Source organism: Trachurus japonicus, chromosome 1 (assembly GCF_045865225.1).
Source record: "Trachurus japonicus isolate A0001 chromosome 1, Traja_1.0".
NCBI lineage: Eukaryota > Metazoa > Chordata > Actinopteri > Carangiformes > Carangidae > Trachurus > Trachurus japonicus.
In genome coordinates this window covers 20,207,361-20,221,441 of record NC_140907.1, presented here as the reverse complement: position 1 = coordinate 20,221,441, position 14,081 = coordinate 20,207,361, and the positions used below count along the sequence as shown (strand labels likewise).

The 14,081-nt window shown below is 42.5% G+C and overlaps 1 protein-coding gene across 5 annotated transcripts in view; it reads right to left on the bottom strand.

The window, feature by feature from the left end:
- Positions 1-14,081, bottom strand: part of acsl1a (acyl-CoA synthetase long chain family member 1a) — a 19,575-nt gene extending 5,494 nt beyond the window's left edge. The window contains exons 1-11 of one of the 5 annotated variants that reach the window (XM_085779375.1): positions 14,000-14,081; positions 3,807-4,019; positions 2,911-3,025; positions 2,755-2,819; positions 2,566-2,667; positions 2,004-2,103; positions 1,710-1,885; positions 1,477-1,509; positions 1,247-1,298; positions 1,085-1,158; positions 342-419 (exon numbers count right to left, since the gene is read on the bottom strand). In XM_085779375.1, the coding sequence (XP_085635501.1) occupies positions 342-419; positions 1,085-1,158; positions 1,247-1,298; positions 1,477-1,509; positions 1,710-1,885; positions 2,004-2,103; positions 2,566-2,667; positions 2,755-2,819; positions 2,911-3,025; positions 3,807-4,001 (990 nt within the window). In that variant the 5' untranslated portion in view covers positions 4,002-4,019; positions 14,000-14,081. Of the gene's footprint in view, positions 1-201; positions 280-341; positions 420-1,084; positions 1,159-1,246; positions 1,299-1,476; positions 1,510-1,709; positions 1,886-2,003; positions 2,104-2,565; positions 2,668-2,754; positions 2,820-2,910; positions 3,026-3,806; positions 4,020-6,864; positions 6,968-10,483; positions 10,511-13,999 lie in introns of those variants that run through there. The other 4 variants (XM_085779359.1, XM_085779350.1, XM_085779367.1 and 1 more) reach the window with 4 other exon arrangements.

Below are 14,081 nucleotides of genomic sequence, written 5' to 3'. Positions count from 1 at the left end.
ATAGAAACAGCTGTTTTGAAATGTTTTCTGGCTGCTGTTTATTGTCTCCATAATAATTTCATGATTCTTTGATTTCATTGTGCAACAATAGTCCAGTTGCCTACGATTCAATTTGCCCAGAAAAGAACGATGACCTGGATGAATGAGAATATCCATAGACATTGTACAACAAATCTGAAAGTAAACAAGTCTACAACATACCTGTACAACCCTCTCAAACATGTGAGCTAGGGGGAGATAGGATACATGAATGTCATGGAGGTTCAGCATGCAGTGTACCTGCGGAGGACACACAAAACAAAACACGTGCACGTATGCAGGTCAAGCATGGCGTACTGTACCTCCACCACCCTCTCAAACATATGGGCCAAAGGGAGAAAGGAGATGAGCACGTCTTTAGTGCTGGGCTTCAGTGAGCCCTGCACGACGCCGTACATGAGGTGAGGGACGAGGAGGACAGAGAGAGTCAGAAAGTCAGAGAGAAGTTTAAACAAGCACATCAAAATAAATCATATTATATTTGATTCAGATCTCATGGATGCGAGGGTGTAGGTTTGTTTTCACAAGGGCAGTTCAGTCAAAGGTGTTGGATACATTCATAATAATAATAATAATAATAATAATAATAATAATGAAACTTTTGGGGGTTTTTTTACCCAGAAAAAATGCAGAAGAAAGGAGGCACTTTTTTTTTTTTTTTAAATCCCTGTGTCTTGCCTGCAGGCTGCACCAAGATGAGGGCTCATGTTTCCTGAGATGCAAAGATCAGGGCAAAATAAAGTCTGTACCCTACATGACTCTGAGGCGTGTAAAGCTTATTACTGTGAACATGCAGTAAAAACTCAAGGTGACTTTATCTTCTCCCATTTAAACTACAGCACCACTATCTAGAGAGGTTTAGTCAGACAAGAGGCAGCTCAAACAGAGAGGAGATGAGAGCTGCTCCCTTACATAGATATCATATAAATATCCAGGACTCATATTGAAATAAAAAAGTGCTGGAATCAGATACAGGTTATTAGAAAATGTCATTTACTGTAGACTGAAGCACAGCCTTTGAACTTGTGTTGGTTTGTTTGTTTACCTGTGTTACTCTAATGAAAGCTGCAGTGTTGGCGATGACGTTCCCGTGAGTAAGGATCGCCCCTTTTGGGTTTCCTGAAAAGCAATTAAAACTCAGTATTACACATGATGTTAAAACAAATAACTTCTAAAATGTTAAAGTTGCAACACGTTGTGTCCTCACCTGTGGTTCCAGATGTGAAGCAGATCAGTGCGAGGTCCTCTGGTGTCGGGAGCTGCAATCAGAGCACAGATCTACACTAATGCACATGAAGTGAATTCAGGGAAGTTTGGGGCCTAATCTGAGTGGATGATTAAAAATACTGTAGATGCTCAGAGCTGAAAGCTCAGTCTTGCTTTAATGAGAATAAAGTTTAATGGTGTAAACTTATGAATGAAGCTGTTTCTACTCACCACTGGTGTCTGGTAGTTGGCTTTACCTATGGCCTGGAAAATACACAAAACATACAATAACACAATAATCATGCTCCAAACACACAGTATCCCAGGACCTCATTTCCATTTTCTTCTGACATGAACATCAGTGAGTGACTCAGCAGGTTTTTACAAAACATCTGTTAATAGTTGCAGAAAGACTCAGGAGATAACACAGAGGATCTAACAAGATGTTGGGATGTCGTTCTCACCTCAAAGTCTTTCAAACTCAGGATCTCAATGCCACACTCCTGACCGCGGGTGACCAGAGCGCCGTCGAACGCCTCCATGATTACAATCGTCCTCACCGACTGGTTTTTCCCGGTGGCGCAGTCCAGAATCATCCGAGCCTTTTCGGGCACATCGCAGATCACGGTTGAGATGGTGGCTGAAAAAACAGACGTCCATCTAATTAACAGGCTTCCTTCCTTTATATCACTGTCCTCAATCCAGAGCACCATGATCGCACGGCGGGTGGTGCGTGGTAACGTGTGAAGGTTGTGTACCTTGGTCCATAATGTAGGCGATTGCTTCTGTGCCGAGTGTGTCGTACAGCGGGACCACCACCAAGGAGTATGTGTAACAGGCCAACTCTGAAATGGTCCACTGAGAAGCAAAAGACAGAAAAATATTATTATAACAAAAAACACCACCAAGTGCTTTTTTTGGGAGTTTTTCCTCAGTCGCTGTGAGGGTCGAAGTGCAGAGGATGTTGTTGTGCTTGCTGTGTAAAGCCCCTTTGAGACAAACTGTTTGTAAAAATGGGCGATAAACTTGTCACGTCTTGTCTCCAGCAATAACTTTGAAACTGAAATATTTAATTCATATCATCAATATTCAAAAGAAGCTCCCGCACACTGTCTCACTCAGTTATTTTATTAAAGCAACGTTTCAACTGACAAATCAAGTGCCCTCAGTATAAACTACAGATTCAGTAGAAAACATTTACAAAATACGCCCTAACCCACCTACTGGCTGGAAATACAAAAAAAAATCTTCATTGTCCTCACAAAACGCAGAAAAGATTTTAATATAAAAAAAAAAGAAAGACAGCACAATTTATTTTACCTCTGGTCTGTTCTGGGAAAAAACACCGATGTTCTTGTCTCCTGTATGAGAGTGTCCTCGATGAAGGAGTGCAGAGCCGATGTGCTCTGCTCTGTCTGCCACCTACACAAAAACCAAACAACGTGGTGTAGCTGAGCATTGTGAAAAGTACGATGCTACATTCATGTGGCTGTGGGTCCTGGGTCTCACCTCTTTATAACTCTGCCACTCGTACGGCTGATTGGGTTTTCTCGATCCCACACAAGGCCCGTCATCTGTAAGGGTACAGAAAGCTCACATTTAATGGTGGACGGACGCCGACCCTCAGGGATTCTCACATCGAACAGACACCAGCGCAGCACTCACTCGATACTCGGAGCCCTCGCTGGAACACCTCATACATTGTGCGTGCGTCGTCGTAGTAGTGCGTCATGTTCGCATCGTTGTCGTTCAGCACTGATCTCCGTGCACGTTCTCCACCCTGCAAGCACAAAAACAGAAAATATTATGACCATGGAGCGAAACTACCACACCTCTTTTTTTTTTTTTTTTTTAAATATATATTTTTAGGGGCTTTCTCGCCTTTAATGTACAGGACAGTTGAGAGAGAGACAGGAAATGGGAGGCAGAGAGGGGGGGGAATGACACGCAGGATAGGGCCGCTCGGTGCGGGATTCGAACCGGGGTCGCCTGCAGAGGACTACAGCCTCAACACATGGGGCAGGTGCTCTACCAACTGAGCTAAACACCGCCCCGAAACTACCACACCTCTAACTGCTTAATGACACAACTCATGAGGGCTGGCAGTCAAACAACCAGGCTCCTTACAAGTTCTTCTTATCAATGGCTGTAGGGAAGATTTGGTAAATCCTGTGTTAACCATACACAAAACTATCAATAGCGACTTATAAACTCTTTATAAAAAAGGTCAATGAGGCCTACTGTACTTTAACCAGCACAGCCAGCTTCAGTCCTGAGTGTTAAACCCTGGAGACATGAGTGGGAGTGGGGAAGTTAAAGAATTTCAAGTGTAGAGCTGCAGCAACATCAGCTGTGATTAAGTTCCTGGAGAAGATCCCATTCACATTCCTGATGAATGAGATCTGCTGAATAGCTTCTTTTTTCTTTTTTTCCTTCAGCCTTCTGGTGGTTGGGTCATGCTCCAACACACAGCGTTAAAGAGACAGTGGATGCACAGACTAGAGTTATCCTGTTTCCCTGTGTTGTGTTCAAGAGGACACATGACATCACAGATCACCTACCGGTATCTCCACCGACTGCTGGTCGAGGTCACAGGGCGGCTTGAGGGCTTTGGGCCGCGACCTGAACCAGTAAGTGGTGATGGCGGCGAAAGCACCCATACCCATGAGTGCGTTGGTGGGTAGGCCGCGCACATACTGCCGAAGCTCGTCCAGCTCGGGAATGCGCAGCTGTCTCAGGACTTCCTGAGCCTGCATGGCTGTTCTGCACTGACCCTGCAGGAGAGAAGAGAGGAGAGAGACGGACATTCAACGCTGCACTTGTTGTTTCTGCATGTTTGCCTCTGTAAAATCAGGGATGTAGAAGTTTTATTTCAGGTCAAAGTTGTTTCTCCGGTAATTTCAAAGGAAACTGCCATCCACATCACGGTGGTACAGTGGTTAACGCTGCCACGTCTCAGCAAGAAGGTTCTGGGCTCTGGGGTCTCCTGCTTCCTCCCACAGTCCACAGACATGCACACTAGGCCCTCTCACATGGACCGGGGTTTGTGTGGTTAATACTTTCCAGTAAGAGTTCATTACGGATGTGGTGATACAGCAGGATGAGGCATTTTATCTTTTTATCAATGGGTCTCCTGTTTCAGATCAGGACACGTCAACATGAGATCTTACTACACATAGTGGCCCCGTTGAGAGTCACTAACATCTGCATCCACGCATTCACTAGTGCATGCAACACCAACCATGTGATGTGCAGTTATAGATAGGAGGAGAGATGGGGGATGACTTGTGTGCAATGATTACACAATGAATCAGTTAGTCAATCATGAGCTAATGAATCTGTTTATTTTGATAATTATTTAATGGTTTTAAGTGGGAAAAAACTAAACTCTCTTATTTAAGGTTCACAAATGGGAAATGTAGTTTTCCTTAAAATTAAGGTAAAATTCATATTTTTTTTGTTTTTGGACTGCTGTTGTGAAAGTGGCAGGAAAACCCCAATTTAAACTTTTCTAACGGCACCAAATCTTCAAAAAAAAAGAAAAAAGGATTTCAGAACAGCTGCTCCAGCTCACACTATTGTTCCCAGTTAAGGCCACTTGCCAAAGAGTGATCAGCAGTCACAAAGGCTTGTTGTATTATTTCCTATCTGTCATTTTGTCCTGTGGCAGAACAACTGACACAAAGCAAATGCTAATGTAACAAAACAGATTTATACAGTTAATAATTCAAATAAAATGTCCCTGAGACCCAGAGTGAATCATTCAGGGCAGAGGAGATGCAGCAGAACTGATTCATCCATCATCTCATATCCACACTGTGTAGGATTACTTAGCCTGTGATCTGCTCACTAGATATATCGCATACATGATCAAATCTTTAAATACCTTCATACCAACAAATGTTTCATAGTTTCCTTTGTCCCTTCTGACTGCAGACACCTCGGTTTTAACAATCTTTTATAAGTATATTTTTTGGGCTTTTTTGCCTTTACTTGATAGTACATAGTGAGATAGACAGGAAAGGGGGAGGCAGAGAGAGGGGGAATGACATGCAGGAAAGGTCTGCCCGACGCGGGATTCAAACCGGGGACGCTTGCATTGAGGACTGTAGCCTCTACATGGGGCGGCCGCTTTAACCACTGCGCCACACACCACCCCGGTTTTAACAATCTTAACATTCAACTTCAACATAAACAGCTGATGAATCCCCTCTTTGAAAAGATCTAAGCCAAAATTTTTATTTTTTGATTATTTTCAGTGTTGACTCTATGTTCAGCCGTTCTTGTTTGATCTGTTTACTAACGTCAAATCATAAGTTAAATGATAAATACAAAGACGGTCATTTATAGTGACTTTCATGGTGCATAAAATGTAATCTTTGAAGAGTGTGTTTAAGCTCCTTGATTGAAATACTTTTCCAATTTTTAAAAGATTTAAAAGCAGCTTTGTTTTAGTCTTTATTAACTATCAAGAAAATAAAACACGTCTAGCACTGATTTAATGATTCAACTGAGAAATATGCTGCCGAAAAACAAACACGTGTTTTGCTATTGTTGCTCCACAACTGTTGTATATAGAGGGAAGATTTGCTATCATTTGAACAGCTGTGCACTTAGAGACAAAGATGTAGGAAGGAAATATGACTCCACACATATTTTAACATCACAAGCCTCCAAGGAGATGATAAGGACATGACCACAGAGCCTATACACACACACACACACACACACACACACACACACACACACACACACACACACACATACACACTGCCCTGAGCACTAAAATACTCATTTGTGGAGGGAAGTGAAACTCACTGGGTTGAGACGTCAGTCTTCAAAGTGCTGGGTAATACGTGTCTCTTTTCTGCTAAAATTTTAATACAACAGTCAAGTGATGGTCTGAAACTAATTAAACCATTAAACATCTGTCTGACCTTTAATTTCATGTTAATGTAAAGTGCAGATTACAAGTGTCTGCAGCAGGAAGTAAAGCTCTCGGAGCAGAAATCATCATACCTGAATATAGAAATCTATGAATTAATGATTCGCTCAGATTTTTATAACTATTAACACTGTGCAGCTCTGTGTGAATGAATGTTCGACTCGTTTGACCTCTAGATTAGAGGGGGACAGCCATGTAGGTGAATGAATACGTGGGCAGCCATCCCAATTGACTTCTCACCTACTTCTATTGTGAACACCAAGCTCATGGCATACGGGGCCGGTGTCAGCTGGGACACAGTCAGTGTGATATAAAAGCTGCCAATTACATTTCATTAGCCTCTAATTACAACTTCAATGCAATAAATTGTGCTCAAATGAGGTCATTGTAAATCCTCTTACAGTTTTTGTGCTCAGTCACCCGAAGTAAAAGTGCCAGGCAGATTACATAAAGGCTGTGTGGTTCTACTGGTTCCAATGAAAATAATCAAAAACTTCACATTAAACCTCACAGATGACTTCAGTAAATGGTGTAAGAGTAATATTTAATAGTAACATGGTGTTTCAGTTTCTGTGTCCTCTCCAGGACTGTCTTAAAAGTAGTAAAAATGGATTTCTCATAAACTCTGTTGAGGTTTAATACTGAACAAAGATAAAATAAATCTCTCTACTCACAGTGTTTATATGTGGAAAAGTAGAGACTGTGTCCAAAGGTGGAGAGGTGTAGCTGAGCCCTGTGCTGCAGCAGTGGCTATTAGAAGGACTCACACTGACCTCTAATAGACCTCAGAGGTTCTCACAACTATGAATAGCTGAAACACGCCCCCTTTCAAACAGAAACACAGACGCATAAGACCCAATGAACCATTCAGAGAGCAACAGCAGCACATTAATCTGCTGCTCGGTGTCGATATCTGGGCATATCTACTTGTCATGATGAGCGTTTCGTGCGGAGAAAAAGACAACAGATTGAAGCATCGTATCAGTTCAGAATCAGGTGTCTGTGTGTATAGTGTCAATATAAAGACACAGAGTGGTTCAGAAGGAAATGAGCACTGATCTGAGTGATGTTTATTCAAGAGTGTAGGACCAATACCTTATCACGTGTTATCAGGACAGTGTGTCCAGATCAGTTGTGATAATTCTTGTGTTGCCGAGTGTCCAAACTACTCAAAGTCGAGCAGATAATTAAACACTCATTATGAGAAAGTCTGTGTATTTTACATGATAGACATGTTGACAAAACCTCCCGTTTTCACACTGATATGTGATATGTGTGGTGGGCGCTAACATTGACTTAACTGTGACACACTGATAATTAAAGCGGAAGAACAAGTGCAGGTTCCTTGGAGTCTGGGGAGGATAATGAGTTATCATTCCCGTTTAATACACATGTTGAAACAATCTGCACCATAATATTTCACCACAGCTTCAACTGTGGAGTCAAGTTTCAGTGCGTTAGGACACATGTTGTGTAGATTTACACATTTCCTGCTTAACTCATCTGCTGCAACATGGACAGAGTGAAAAGTGGCTGGAGAGCGAATGAGGCGTAACCAGCTGTGAATATAACAAGTAGAGTGTCTTACAATCCTGTCCATGAGTCTACGCTGAAGTATCATGAGTGTCAATTTTCTGAATATTATATTTGAATACAACAAATTCAGACCAGTTTTTGGACAATTTACTGTAGTCAGAAAAACTCTGAAAAATCAAGGTGGTTTATGATTGTTTTCATCAGATAAACATTATGGATCATATATATATATATATAATCTCATCTCTGACACCACAAATTGTTTCCTTGAAGCTTTAATTGGAAATGTTTTGATCTAATAGTTTTATAATATGTTTTTTTTAGTCTTTTTTTACTGTGCTTGTACAGATTTGGGCAGTTTAACACATTTATTTTTTCTTTTGTTGACTAAACAATTAATGTAAAGAATAATTATCAATTGATAATGTAAATAGGAGTTAGCTGCAGCTCTCTGTCAGATGGTCAGAGGCAGACACATGCCATTGGTGTCATGCTCAGCTGAGAGTTGTTTGGGGCAATAGGCACTGAAATGACCCTCCCCCCCGCCCCCCTCCACAAACACACACACACACACACACACACACACACACACACACACTGAAACACACAGCCCCACCACCACCACCTCTACTCTCCATACTTGGCCTGGGAGGGTGACAAGCCAATGGCAGAGCCGGCTCTCCAGTCACCCCACACCTCAGCACACAAGACACTGGGAAAAAAAGAGGTGGAGAGAGCAACTGGTTCATTTGACGCATAGCAGACCATGAGGATCAGTTGGCCGCAGCCTGAGGCTCCAGACTACACACTGCCACTGTAACTTCAGAAAAAGAGACACCCCAAACCACAACCAGGAAGCAACAGAAAAAACCCTCACAAAGACTTGGTCGGTCACACCTCAATGCTCATGTTCCTCTTCATCTAAAACAACTGAGAGCAGTGTGACACTGAGCTGATGATTTAAGGTGCTGAGCATCGGGTCAGATGATTTAAGCCCATTACTGCAGCCTTAACACTGGAGGATTAACGCATGGAGCCTTTAAACACACACTCTGTAATCCCATCTTGACAAGACGGACGCTTTCAAATCTCTGAAGGAGCCTTCTCTTGTCTGCTAAATGAATCTCTGTGATGTGCAACACACAATCCACATGTTATCATTTAATCTGACAAAGTTCATGAATTATTAAACATTGACTTCACTGTAATGTCTTCTTTCTAGATCAGAAAGCAGCGAGGATGCTCACTCTCGTCGGAGGCCAGAGTCACGACTCGACATGAGACGCTGCTGCTGTTTTTGAGAGGTGCGATTTTCAAGTGTGAACAGAAAGTCTGATAGATGTAACTGTATAGTAACTAAGGACATGCAGCTGCAGCTACTTTCGGCCAATGAGTCCTTCCAAGAAACGAGGTATTATGGTTTCATCATCCATCCATCTTAACGCACAGTGCAAGAACAGTCTGGACTCTTCTCGTCTGTGGTTCCCTGACGGTGAAACAAGCTACCAAATGTGATCAAAGCAGGACGTCCCTCTCTATCTTCAAGTATCTCCTGTAGACCCGAAGACCTCCGACATGCTTGAGTAGCTCTTCCTGTGCACATCTTTGCTTGATCTTCTTGACTACTTTGTACAAACGCTAGGTTCTCCTACTGCACTGAAGCTTTAGTGATGTCCCTCACCTTTCACCTTTCAGAATAAAAACACCTGCCACATGAGTGAATGTCAGAAGGAGTTTACAGCAAACAATCAGGACACATTTGTTGCTTTTCTTTGTCTTTTGTGATCGTAAACTGATCTCTGTCTTTTGGTCATGATACTACCGTCTTTTCAAAGTATAAGCAGGATCTTTATTGTTAAATGAACATACCGACGTACATTAAAACAATAATTATCTTATTTTCTTACTTAATACATGACTGATTATGGTCTAAACAACAGGTTCTGGATTTTAAACAGAGATACACAACGGCAAGTTCTCACCTCTAACCAAATTTCACCAGATAAAAGTAAAACAAGGACTGCCTTAACTACAGTTAGCTATAGTCAGCTCAGATAACATTTGCTCCAAGCTAAAAGAGTTGTCTAAGGCTGACTTAGGGTTAGGTTCCCAGCTGGCTTATTGAGAAGAGAGTGGCAGTCCGTAAACCTCCAAATCGTGAACAATATATCTGCTACAGTATGTGAACTAACAAAATAACAGCACATAAAGACATTTGATACTGTGGAGGCACAAATGAACCTGCAGGTTACGCATTGCTTAAAATCAATCTCTCCTCCACCACACCCTTGCTCTTTGTCAATAAGTCCCTGTTTTAGATTTTACCTCATTACACTGGAAGGACCTTCTTTATTGACCTGACACCAAACATGTTCAGACAGTGTTTGAATCTAATTTCTCCATCACAGTGTAAAATACCAAACCCAGACATACCGCATGCCATGTCTGGATAATCCAGACTTTGGCTTTCTTCAAACTTGTCTAGAGTCTCCTCCTAATATAAAAACAAGTACAAACACGTACAGTGGTTCGCTATCGATTCAGTTCTCAAGCTGCAAAACGTTGACGTGTGAAATTCATGTTATTGACTTATCGAAGTCCAGCTGCCAATACCTCATTGATAATTCATCAGTTTTACAAATAGCACGGCGTGCCCCGAGGGAGACGATCTAAATAGAAAGATGAGTCAATTCATTCCTGCGTGAACCATTTACATATCGGTTTACGCGGGTGTAGAAAATTGTGCTGCGAGGTAACCTTTTTCATCATGATGGGGGATGGTTGCGAAAAGGTGAACAGGAGGAGTCGTGCAGGGCCAACACGCAGCAACAAGTTCTCTGTCAGCGCTCAGGGTGGGTGGGGCTGGATGATAGACGAAGCTCATGTGGCTTCGGTCTTTCAGGTCGCTTCAGCCTCCTCCCAGACTCATGTCCGTCCTCCTCCGGTCACACTCGACCCTGGCTTTCAAACACAAAAGGCTCGACCTTGCGCAGGGCAACCACACTCTCAAGTGTACAGGTCCTGACCCGCCTCCTGATGAAATAGCACACTGTCTGTCACATGGTCCCAGAATGGAGAAATGTACAGGGCAGGGAGGGGGGAGGGAGGTGTATGGGAGGGGTGGGGGGTGGAGGATGGGATTTGTGAAGTGGAACAAAGGTCGTGCACCCGTCAACTGCTGCCAACACAGCATCAGGGCACACCGACCTCCACACTGCAGGTCAAAGTAAACCTACGGTCATGTAAGCTCTCGGTACAACAGACAGTGCGTGTGTGTGTGCAAATACTGTATGTAATCAGTGGTTTTAGATTCAAAGGTGGTGTTGAAGGTATCAGTATTTAGCCAAGAAACCACCTCATGAAGCAGGACTGAATAAGGTCAAATACTGAGAACACTTGAGGACAACTTTCCATCGTTGCACTCTGGGGTGAAAAACTTATCTGAATCATACTTTCCAAGAAAATCTGGAAAATCATTTGGTCTATTATTTGGCTAAGATGAGTAGGTAGAAAAGAAGGGTTTAGCTCTGCAGGTGGGTTACAGTTGGAAACAAAAGACCCACCCCTGATTTACTGGAGAGAATGAAAACTATGTATATTATTAAAGGTGTACAGAAATGGCCGTTTGTCCTGTTTGTCGCGCCTCCTTCTATGAGTTTTTTTCGTTATTGAGCGGGCGGGATATTCAATGTTTGGGGCGAGACCGAGCTCGGTGTGTGTGTGTGTCTCAGACGTTTGATTGACGGATGACGGATCCTATATCAGTGGCTGATGAATCGTGAGCAGCGTGACGCATAATTCGTGCGCCTGCATTATCTAATGTGAAAAAAAAAATCCTGGATTTAATCAAAAATAGAATTTTGCACAAAGTTTGGGCTAGCTAGATAGTTGAGTTATTACACTAATTTTTTGACCCAGAGTGGAATCAAATTCATTTTTATTTTCTGTACACCTTTAAATAAATAATTCTTATGTTTACACCTAAATGAAGACATGATTTCACTGAACAGTAAATAGTGGAATTGGATAATCAGTTATATTAAGCCTATGCATCTGATACTGAAAATATGTGTTTATATTACAGCAGAGATAATACATATAATTAGTGCGTGTATGGCAGAGTTTGAAGGCCCAGCCGTAGAAGAACCAGATCCTCAGTTCCAGATCCACTTCTCTCATGATCCTTTTAAATTCAGTTTAGACAGTAACAAGAGTTTGGTCTGGATGCTTTTAAAGGCTCCACGTCAGAGCGCTCGCCACTGTTGTGTAAACATCAGCAAGCTCACTTGCCAGCAACAAACCACCACACACACACACACATATACACACAAGGTGGAAGTCTAGTAGAAGTGAAAGAGCTCCTTTGGTCAAAACAACACATGACTGAGGTCACTACTTCACGCTCGTCCTGTGTCTGACATATCGCTGCTCATGTGACTGCACGACAACGTCTGAAAGATCTTCACCTAGACCTGAGAACATCTTTAATAAAAGGGGAGGAAAACAGCAAACAACGCTCGACCTACATTCCTCAGATTCCTGCAGGAAGAAGTTTGCCCACAGTCACCTAAAACAACCCTGAACTTCAACGCCCCTCTCCCTCCCTCCGACACATGCACACTGTAGCCTACCTCTGTCGCCAACACTGAAACAGGCAAGAAAACAAAGCCGGAGCTTCTCGACGTGCCAGCTGACTCGAGGGTTCGGTTTGGATCCACTTTGACTATAGGCGCGGCATCATTGAGGAAGTGTCTGACCACCAGCCGCCTGTTACTTCCAGTCTGAGTGTTTCTGTTGTTGAGAGGAAGCTTCAAAACCAGCCACAGCTTTGTCTCTCTAATGTTTGCACTGAAGCTTGATGATACATTTCTGATACATCACATTTTTGTTGATTAAATGCAAATAAGTTTGACTTTTTTGTTTTGTTTGTAGGCAATAATCAAATCGCTCATCAAGTTTGCATTATTTTTGGTAGTGTGCATCACCTGACTACATCCTGACATTCAATGAGGATGTAAGAGAGACAGGCTGAGCCACTGAAGTGGTTACGAAAAACTATTTAAAGCAAGCATCTGTAGCCACTTCCACGAACAGGATATTTGCATCAGACATGAAGAGTGAACTGCCAGGATTGTAAAACATGACTGTGGTGACGGCTTACCCACTTTCTGTTTATTATGTAATACGACAATCCTTCCTCAATTTAAAGTCCAGAAAATATACTTTTCCTTCTACCTTCAACTTCGGCCTCATACAAGGGTAAAACCCAAACAAACACCAGTTCTGTGATACTTTCTCTCCAATAAACCTCAGAGAAAAACACCTTAGATGTGTAGTAATAGTAATAGTTCATTAAACATTATTTTTTAAAAAGTAAATACTGAACACCATAATAATAACTAAAGATGCAGCTGTTATTTTCTTATTTAGCTATTTGCACATGTGTGAGATGGAGAAAGAGGAGAACTATATGCACAGGGCATCACTTTTTGTGCATCATAAACAATTCAGAGCTGGTGAGAATAACGTAGGTCAACCAAATCACTCATATTGACCTCATATTGGACCTTAACATTGTTTTGAGGTTTTTGCAGTTGGTTAATGATTCTCAATGCAAATGTATGGAGCCCACTAAATACATGCAGTGGGTTGAAACCTGCTCAGTGAGCAGCTCTGACTTCCTCATGGGTGTGTGCTGCCGTGTGAAGAGCACAGCTTTGGGGTTACTAGGTCAGACACATTATAAATGGCGGGGATGCCACCACATGATAATAGTTTCATTGTTCCTCTGGTTATAATCTTATATTGACTAACAATGGCGTCAGTGTGCAGGGCAGTTTTTATATAAAGTAGAGCAGACAGGGAAAAAAAAAAAAGTTTCCAAAGTGTCTAATCAGCTCTGATGCTGCGTTCACGTCTTGCCTCATAAATACACGCGTTCGTCGGATGTGCGGGGAAGATACGGACATTATTGTTTTATTATCGGTGATTAGAGTCATCGCAGTGTCTGGACGCGCTGCTGGTGTGAACAACAGGCCGATTAGATGACGCTAAAATAAAGATAAGATGAGGAGAACAGCTGCGAAACGTGGCTCGAGCTCAGGTTTTTTACCTCAAAGCAACAACAAGAAGAAGAAGAAGAAGGGAGAGCAGCCTTGTCTCTGAGGGGCGTGCATCCTGAATCTATCACACATCTGTACACGACAAACACTCGACAGTCATCCACAGCTGGATATCTGTGGGTTTGAAATGGCTTTTAATGTTTCCACTGACCTGTGCGCAGCGGCAGATCCGGACACTTGAAGCTGCTTCTTGAAGACAGAACAGCGGCTGCGGCGGCAGCGGTCGACGCTCT